The 9,128-nt window shown below is 44.4% G+C and overlaps 1 protein-coding gene across 4 annotated transcripts in view; it reads left to right on the top strand.

Annotated features, from left to right (window-relative positions):
• The window catches only part of SV2B (synaptic vesicle glycoprotein 2B), a 193,966-nt gene that overhangs the window by 161,493 nt on the left and 23,345 nt on the right, over window positions 1–9,128 (top strand). For all 4 annotated transcript variants that reach the window (XM_029952140.1, XM_029952139.1, XM_029952138.1 and 1 more), the window contains exon 9: window positions 2,096–2,260. In XM_029952140.1, coding sequence (XP_029808000.1) covers window positions 2,096–2,260 — 165 coding nt within the window. The remainder of the gene's footprint in view (window positions 1–2,095; window positions 2,261–9,128) is intronic.

Here is a 9,128-nt window from a genome sequence, read left to right as displayed (position 1 = left end):
AGCTGTCAGCACAGAACCCGATGCAGGGCTCGAACCCATGAACTGTAAGATCATGACCTGAGCCAGTCGGATGCTTAACCGACTGAGCTGCCCAGGTGCCCCTGAGCTTCTCTTTTTAACAGCAAGGAAAGCTTTCTCAGGAGCACACCCTTCCCCAGCAGCCTTTCTCTCTGTTACACTAGCCAGATGTGTGTCACACACCTCGTACCAAACTAATCACTGGCAAAGGGGATGTAATTTCTTAGGGATTTCAGACGAGTCAGGATTGGCCTCTGAGCTAAAGATATGATTGCTGCTGAAACAAAATCTAGTTTCTGCTCTTAAGGAAGAAGCAGGGAATGAGGGCTGAGTAGGCAGCCATCAGATGCACTGTGATTATTAAATAGATAAAACAGTGAGACACTGCAGTAATGTCCCCCACAATAAGGAACATCCAATGTAATAGGATTGGTGATTAGCTGGCTTCTCTCTTAACTGGTAGGTTCTCACCCCTGTCATTTCATGCCCCTCCAGATATAACGACCCTCTTTATGCCACTTCAGCCGTTTACCGTGTTATGAGGCTATTTACTGCATGTAGAAAGTGCTTGCAGTCGTTTCTGGCACTTAATAAGTGCTCAATAAATTGCTGTTATCAGCAGAGAACTTTCAATGAGATTTTAAGCTTCCGGCTGTGAAATTGCTTTGTTCACCACTACTTGTGCCCAAAGGAAATCAATTGGGGTCTATTGGCATCTTTGACTCCTGGAGGAACATGGGGAGACCTACTTTCTCTCAATACCTATTCATGGAGACCCGAATAGGTCAAGCTAGAGAGGAAGCCAGACCCTATTGCCCTCCACTTCCTCCATGGAAATGAGAAACATTTCAGAAGCCAAAGATAGTAGATACTCGGACTCATTTTTCTGATAGCTCTAACGTAGGTCTTATTTGTATTTACTTGTATCTGATGTAATTTTGCTGAATAAGTAATGCATTTCAAATGTTGAAACAACAGAGAGGTATATACATAGTTGCACATTCTTATTTCTTGCTCATTTCCTTATTCAAAGGAACACACATTCTACATCTGATTTTCACACTCAACAGTATATTCAGTGGATTTGTCATCCCAGTAAATTGAGATTTTCCTCATTTTTCTTTATAGCAGTGTAGTACATGTGCATAGAACACAATGTAGCACCACACTTTATTTGACAAGGGCCTTAGTGCTAGACTCTTGGGAAGTCTTCAGACTTGGGCTATTACCAACGAGACCACAACAAGTAATTGTGCCTGCAGGCTACTTTGTACTTGAGCAAGCTGTCAATGGAATAGGTTCTAGACATGGGATTATGGAGCCAAAGGGGTGAATCCATCAGTAACTTCTTTTAGACATTGACCAATCTTCCTCCATACGGCATGGTACAATTTTCCCCCTGATGTCTGAGAGCACTTGTACCCTCAGTAACAGTGTTTTGGCAAACTCCAGTCTTTTGAGAATCTGGTAGTTGAAAATGATAATGGTGAGGCTTTCATGTGCATTTTGATTATTAGTGGGATGGGGCATCTTTGAAAAAATATTCGGTGGCCAGTTTTTTGAGTTGGCAATCTTGAGTTTTGCAGGTATAAAGTTATATCATCTGCAAATGGAGGTAGTCTTACCTCTTGCTTCACAATTTTAGATTCCTGTTTTTGCTCCTGCCTGAGTTGGCTAAGCCCTACGATGTGGTGTTAAATAGTGCTGGTAATAATAGGTGTCCTGGTCTTGTTTCTGACGTTAGTGGGAATGCCTTTGCTGTTTCTTTTTTGAGCTGAGATGTGTGTTTTCTTATATGTTAATGTAGCATCCACCTGTTCCCAATCTATTAGTGTGTTTTAAATCAGGAATGAAATGTTTAAAAAAAATTAAGTGCCTTTTCAGCATCTATGGAGATGGTTGTGATTTTTTCCTGAGATGTTCATATGATGAGTGATAATATTAGAGCTTCTAATAATGAACCGTATTCATACATGTAAAATGAGCTTGATTTACACTTGCCTAGGGATGTGGACTCTGATCGTGAATATGTTTGTGAATATGCTGCTGCTTGAATATGCTGTCTTCTCCATTACAGCTACTATGGACTGACGGTTTGGTTCCCTGATATGATCCGGTATTTTCAGGACGTAGACTACAAGTCCAAAGTGAGGACTTTTACCAGTGAGCACGTGTATGGCGCCACCATCAACTTCACGATGGAGAATCAGATTCACCAACACGGGAAACTTGTGAATGACAAGTAAGTGACAGATCTCGGGCTTTCCCTGGATCAGGGTGACAGTCTATTCTTGGGAGAGGGGCCATTGGAAAGAGAATTCAATATGGTGGGAGAGTGAGCTCTGAGGCTATTATAGGACCACAGAATAAAACTGTTGCCGGAGATGCAACGAGGTGTACTGGGGCCCTGTGCGGTGCTGGCCTCTGGTCCTCCCTAATCTCCGGGCCAGAGCTGGTTCATCCGAGGATGGGGACCTTTGACTGAGGAGAGGCAATCAGACCACTTTTTCCAGAGACCTCACACCTCTTTAATGGAGATGCCCACAGGGCTGTGGCCTCTTATCCATGCCTGCCTAGAGAGAAGGCCCAGAGGGTTGAGATCTCTATACCAAACCAACTTCTGGCTTTTGAGGTTTTTCTTTGATTTTAGAAGTTCTCTAGAAGCAAATCAGGACACTGATATAATGCCATCTTATATGAGTCTTTCATCGAATATTACCTCGGACAGTTGGTCTGCATGGCCCCCTGCCGTAAAGAGTATTATTGCCCATTGGGGGCAAAGTCAGTGGTGTATTGGAAGAGTCCACATCATCGTTGGGCCGTCTCGTCAATCCCTTTTACTTCTTTTCCCATTCCTGGGACCAGTGACATGGATAACCCCCACCCATCCCCACTGGGCTTTCAGAATGCCTCTTTGAGGCCAGTCTCTGCAGCTCCCAAATGAGTTGGGACAGTACATTAAAGGTGACCCCAGATCACATTATTCACGAGGCTGAACATTTGCTCCTGTTTGCCTCCCTGGATCGCACTTCGCAAGCTCACCAAATTCAGCCGCACGGTGGCCCCGGAAATACCCAGGTAGTGCGGCGTCAGTGACATCAACTCCTCCATATTTACCACCTCTGCACAAGATTTGACAGCAAGACATGTCCCTTGTGGTGTGTGATCTCCCACGGCCCCTGCGCCCAGTGAGGTGTCTGACAGAAGTGGCCCTGGCCATCGGACAGCCACATTAGGGGAGGAGCCTATGTCTGGGTGAAGTCCATGGGGGTTACAGGGTGTCTTTCCGCAGGCTAGTCCACATTGCTCTCACAGGCTGTCCCTTAGCAAAATTTCACTGTTACTTAGGATGAGACAGAGAGTGTGAGATGAAAGAGGGAATATTATTTCTACAAAGATGAGACCTTTGGGGAAGAAGGTTAGGACCAAACATGAGTAGACAAGGAATCCAGACTTTCAGATGATGTGTTTTTAAAAATTTATTTATTTTTTGAGAAAGATAAGGGGAGGGGGAGAGAAAGAGAGAGACTCTCAGGGTGCCTGGATGGCTCTGTCAGTTAAGTGTCCGACTCTGGGTTTCAGCTCAGGTCATGATCTCACAGTTTCGTGAGTTTGAGCCCCTCATCAGGCTTTGCACTGCAGTGTGTAGCCTGCTTGGGATTCTCTCTCTCCCTCTCTCTCTGCCCCTCTTCCACTCTGTCATTGTCTCTCTCAAGATAAGTAAACTTAAAAAAAAAACAAACCTTAAAAACCTAAAAGAAAGAAAACTCAGGCAGGCTCCATGCTCAGCGCAGAGCCTGCAACAGGGCTCAATCTCATGACCTTGGGGACCTTGGGATCATGACCTGAGCCAAAATCAGGAGTTGGTTGTTGACCCTGACAGCCACCCAGGCACCTCACAGATGATGTCTGCTGAAACGCGGAAGTCCAGTCATGAACATCTACACGTTCATGGCCCTTGTGTGCACACAGCCTCTATGCAGACACTTCAGTCACTGAAATCTGCTGACAGTGGCCAGGAAAGCAATGGCAGCCAGCTGGGATGGGTGGCAGTTAGCCTGGGATTTCTCACTCTTGGGGCTCTTTGGTGTTAAGTCAGGCAGTTTTGTGCTGACATTGCCAAGGAAGGAATGTTGTCCTTGCTTTAGAACTCTTCAGAAATGTTGGAAACTAAGGAACATTAAGATGACCAGATGTCACCCATGATGTGACACCATTCCCTGTACAGACTGACTCCGTAAAAAAGACCTCATTTATGAGGTCTCCAATGTTCATTGATACTCCATTGTGATATTAGTAATAATAACAATATATGACATATGGATAACAAGGCTTATAATCATAACCACGACAGCCAACATTATAAAGTATTTCTATGTGCCAGCAGCTGCCTTACGCACCTTATATAGACTATTGCATTTAATAATGTATTTATTATTATTATTGTTTAATGTTTATTTTCGAGAGAGAGGGAGAGAGAGAGAGAAAAAGCAGGGGAGGGGCAGAGAGACAGGGAGACGCAGAATTCAAAGCAGGCTCCATGCTCTGAACTGTCAGCACAGAGCCTGACATGAGGCTCGAACCACAAGCCTTGAGATCTGAGCCTGAGCCTAAGTTGGATGCCTAATCGATTGAGCCACCAGGGTGCCCCTACACTATTGCATTTAATCCTCACAAGAATGACGGAACCCTCTAGGAGGTAAGGACTATGCTTGGGGATACGGAAGCTCAGAGAGGCTGAGTAGCTCACCCAAATCACACAGCTCACGCACATAGAATGTTCGGACTCGAATCCCATACCCCTGACAACTCCAGGACTGTCTCACTGGGAAGCTCCGTTCCCACAGAGGCCCTGTGTTACATGCTGTCTTCTGCATTGGAAAGCTCATTGCCATGCCAGAGCCCTCATGGTCTGCAACAGGCTGGCTGGTTTTGGAGTTCTTAGACTTAGCTACACAGAAAATGGGAACTTCTGATCCACTCTGTTCTTTTAACCTTTCTCAGCCTCTGGAAACTTGTCAAGCTTCCAGGTGGGGGTGAAAAGCAAGCAAGGGTTCATGAAAGCAGTGGTCTCCTGTGGACCCAGGACTGTGGGGGACCACACGGTTTTGTCAAGGGTCTGAGAATGCGTAGACCTACCTGGGATTGAGAATGGATGTAAATATTCCACATGCACAGATAGGCTGCCATATTTCTACATTTCAAGAGCATGTGGCTATTTTTGTGTAATTGTTAAAATATCATTCCTTTAAAAGGAGAAATGAATTAAAATTTTTAAATGTTTTTTAATTTATTTTTGAGAGAGAAAGATCTCGAGACAACGTGAGCAGGGGAGGGTGAGAGGGAGAGGGAAATACAGAATCCAAAGACAGGCTCCAGGCTCTGAGCTGTCAGCACAGAGCCCAACTCAGCGCTCAAACCCACAAACCGTGAGATCATGACCTGAGCCAAAGCCGACACCCGACTGACTGAGCCACCCAGGCGCCCCAAAAGGAAAAATGAAATTAATTTTAACTTGTCATTTATATGGTTTTTTGACCAGTGGATCCTAAAAGTACGCCCACTATCACGTGAAGCCCATAATTTTTACTTCCTGCAAATTGAACAAAAAGGGTGTTTTTTTAAACTTGGAGGATTAGGAACCTTGAAACGGATCTGAGAAATGCAGGACCCTGGTTTCTTGAGTTTTGCTGCCACCTGCTGGTGATAGGGTAGAGAACACCTCATCTTTGAAACCCCCTAAGAGTCTTTGGAGAGTTAGTTAACTGCAGTTCTTTAACTTGGGTGGGACATTTCTCCAATCCACATTTTGCTGGTTTCATCCACAGTTTGCTAATTTAAAATTTAGATAGATTTTATTCACCTTGTTGACTATGACACATGGGGAAACCCACAGGCTTTATCAATAAAAGAGAACCTCTTGAAACCTGAACTTCATCCTGCTGAAAGACCGTCTTTGGCACTAAGAAGAAACCAAAGTACACAGATTAGTGTCCCCCTGTTTCCCAAGCACCGTCTGCAGCCTCCTGGTGCATCTAATGGGATCAGGTGGCTCTGAGTTCTCACACCGCTTTTGCTGGGGAACTCATGAGTTTCTGGGAAGTGCAAGAAAGGCAAGAGAAAAAGTTCATATTCTGAACCCTGGGCCAAAATGTCAGGCCAGGCTTCCCATATTGTCAGTTGAAAGCAGGATAGTGTTCTATCCCAGAGCATGTGCAAACTAATTAATTAGTTAACTCACCCCCTCCGCTTGGGAAGGAATTTCTGCTTGCCTAGTCTCGTTTCTGGGAGGGTACGAAGGGGGGAAGGGGATTATACAAGACAATCAGCCAGGGGGGGAAATAGGAGAACAGCTATCAAACTCAACACCCAAAAAACAAAGAATCCAGCAAGGAATTGGGCAGAAGACACGAACAGACATTTCTCCAAAGAAGACATCCAGATGGCTAACAGACACATGAAGAGATACTCAACATCACTTATTGCCAGGGAGATACAAATCAAAGCCACAATGAGATGCTGCCTTACAAAGGTCAGGGGATTGAGCTCTGAAGTAAGGCAGGCAGCGTAGCAGAAAAGGGAAGGTTGGTTTCATGCGTCACACTGAGGTGGTGTTACCCACGCTGTTCAAAGCGCCTTGTGGTGAGGCATGATTAAGAAATGTCTTCAGCTGCGGTGAGTCTGCTTTAGGGCAGTGAAGGTCCATGAAGCTGCCAAGGGTGGGAAATGTGTAAATGTACCTTCTGGCTTCTAGGTCTGAGGAAGTCGCTTAAGGGACCGGGTTCCAAGTCTATGCATCAGAGACGAGCTGAGCCCTCTTTGACCTGTGTAAGCCTCCAATTCCATATCTGAGCACCATATGTATATATGTATACACACACACACACACACACACACACACACACGCACACACGACATACATCATGGCTCAGAGTTGAAAAAACTGCTCAGTAAAATTTTGTAATTTAATGTAGGTCCTGCCTAGTTCTTTGTGGAGACTCTTCCAGGATATTCTATAACTTAATTGGCTTCTGAATGGGCTTGCTTTCTCCCCATCAAACATTTACACAGGTTATTGCAAGTAAATAGAAATCCTATTGATCTTGGGGTGTTTATTTGGTATCTAACTAAGCTCTTTTATTAGTCCTCACAGTTTCCCTTTGTTGTTGTTATGTGATCCCATCATCTGCAAATAACAATTGTTCTGTCTCCTTTCTTCTTCATTCCATTGTGAAATACATCAAATATGTGGAGAATAGAGAACAATACCAACAACCCTATTCAGAGCACCTGACATTATAACATCATAAGCTAGGCTATATTTACTTCAGATTTTAAAATAGATTAAATATTATTCACTCTGTGTCCCTGGATGAGATTCCTCTCCCTCCCAAAGCATAGCAATTGACATCGATTTTTAGATTTTTTTTAATGTTTATTTTTGAGAGAGTTCAGAAGCAGGGGAGGGGCAGGGAGAGAGAGAGACACACAGAATCTGAAGCAGGCTCCAGGTTGTGGGCTGTCAGCACAGAGCCTGATACGGGGTTCAAACCCACAAACCGCGAGATCATGACCTGAGCCGAAGTCAGACGCTCAACTAACTGAGCCACCCAGGCGCCCCATGATCACCATTGTTAAGAAATTTGGTGTCTTACGTTCATGAGTGTTTTTATATTTCCCCCCCGTGTTTATATATCTATAAACATTGTACAGTATTCTTTTGTATGGTTTAAAGTTTAGATAAATATCATACTGTGTTATATCCTGTAAATTTTGCAACGTGTTTTTTGTATAAAATTAGGGTTTTGAAGATTCTTTGCATTGGTTAATATGCTACGTAACTCAGTTTCATTCATTTAAATTTCATTATCTGAGCATTCCATCGTGCAGTTGTTTCATTTATTTGTTTATTTGCTTGTTTCTGAGCAAGAGCATTCACACATGTGCACCTGTGAGCAGGGGAGGGGCAGAGGGAGCGAGAGAGTCTTACACAGGCTCCACACTGAGCATGGACACAGGGCTCGATCCCACAACCCGGGATCAGGACCTGAGCCAAAATCAAGAGTCAGATGCTCAACTGACTGAGCCACCCGGGCATCCCTTTGCCTGTTCTTCTTTGGACGGACATTTAAATCATTTGCAGTTTCTGACTCTGTGTGTTCTTGTGGAAGATGTTTTCTCACCGAGAGCATACCTATAGGTGGAGGTGCTGGAGGAGGGATGTGAATTCCTTCACCCTCACGGCCACACTGGCCCGGACGAGCCTTGTACTAAGTACACTTCCCGCCAAAGCATGGGAGCACCTGTTTCTCTACAACTGGGCTCATTCTCGGTTTGTGGGACTGAGGCACGTGATATGGTATCTCTCTGTCATTTAATTGGCATTTTCTAGTCCTGAGAAGATTATCTTTTCCCGTGTCCTCTTGGCTCTTCAGGTTTCTTCTTCTACATCTGTTCATGGGCTTCGTTTATTTCATTTGTTTGATATCCATTTTCATATTAATCTGCATGATGTCTGAGTCCTTTCAGGTGGCGATAGCAAAATACCACAGACTGGGTGGCTTATAAACTACAGAGATTTGTTCCTCCTAGTTCTGGAGACTGGAAGTTCAAGGTGAAGGCGCAGGCAGATGCCGTGGCTGGTGAGGGTTCTCTTCCTGGTTCCGAGGTGGCCATCCTCTTGCCATGGGCTCCCAGGGAGAACCCAGGAGGGAGCTGTCTGGGGCCCCTTGACAAAGGCACTAATCCCCTCCATGACTCTCACAACCTAATTCCTTCCAAAGGCCCTGCCTCCTAATACCATCACATTGAGGATTAGGTTTCAACATATGGATTTTGAGGGAACCCACACACTCAGTCCACAGCACATGAGTTCTTTACATTTATAGGTAAAAACCAATAGTCAGTTATATGTCTGAAGTTTTTCTGTGTTTTTTAAAGAGAGACTTTTCATTTTTGAACGGGTTTAGTTCCACAGAAAAACTGCAAAGATAGTGAAGAGTTTCCAAAACATACCCCAGCCCTTGTTTGTTCTGTTTTAGTATCTTATATTACAATGGCACATCGGTTACAATTGATAAACCAGGATCAGGACATTATCAGTAAAGTCC

The sequence above is a fragment of the Suricata suricatta genome, chromosome 9 (assembly GCF_006229205.1).
Source record: "Suricata suricatta isolate VVHF042 chromosome 9, meerkat_22Aug2017_6uvM2_HiC, whole genome shotgun sequence".
Lineage (NCBI taxonomy): Eukaryota > Metazoa > Chordata > Mammalia > Carnivora > Herpestidae > Suricata > Suricata suricatta.
Note: the sequence above shows the minus strand (reverse complement) of the source record. Positions and strands in the feature narration are given on the sequence as shown.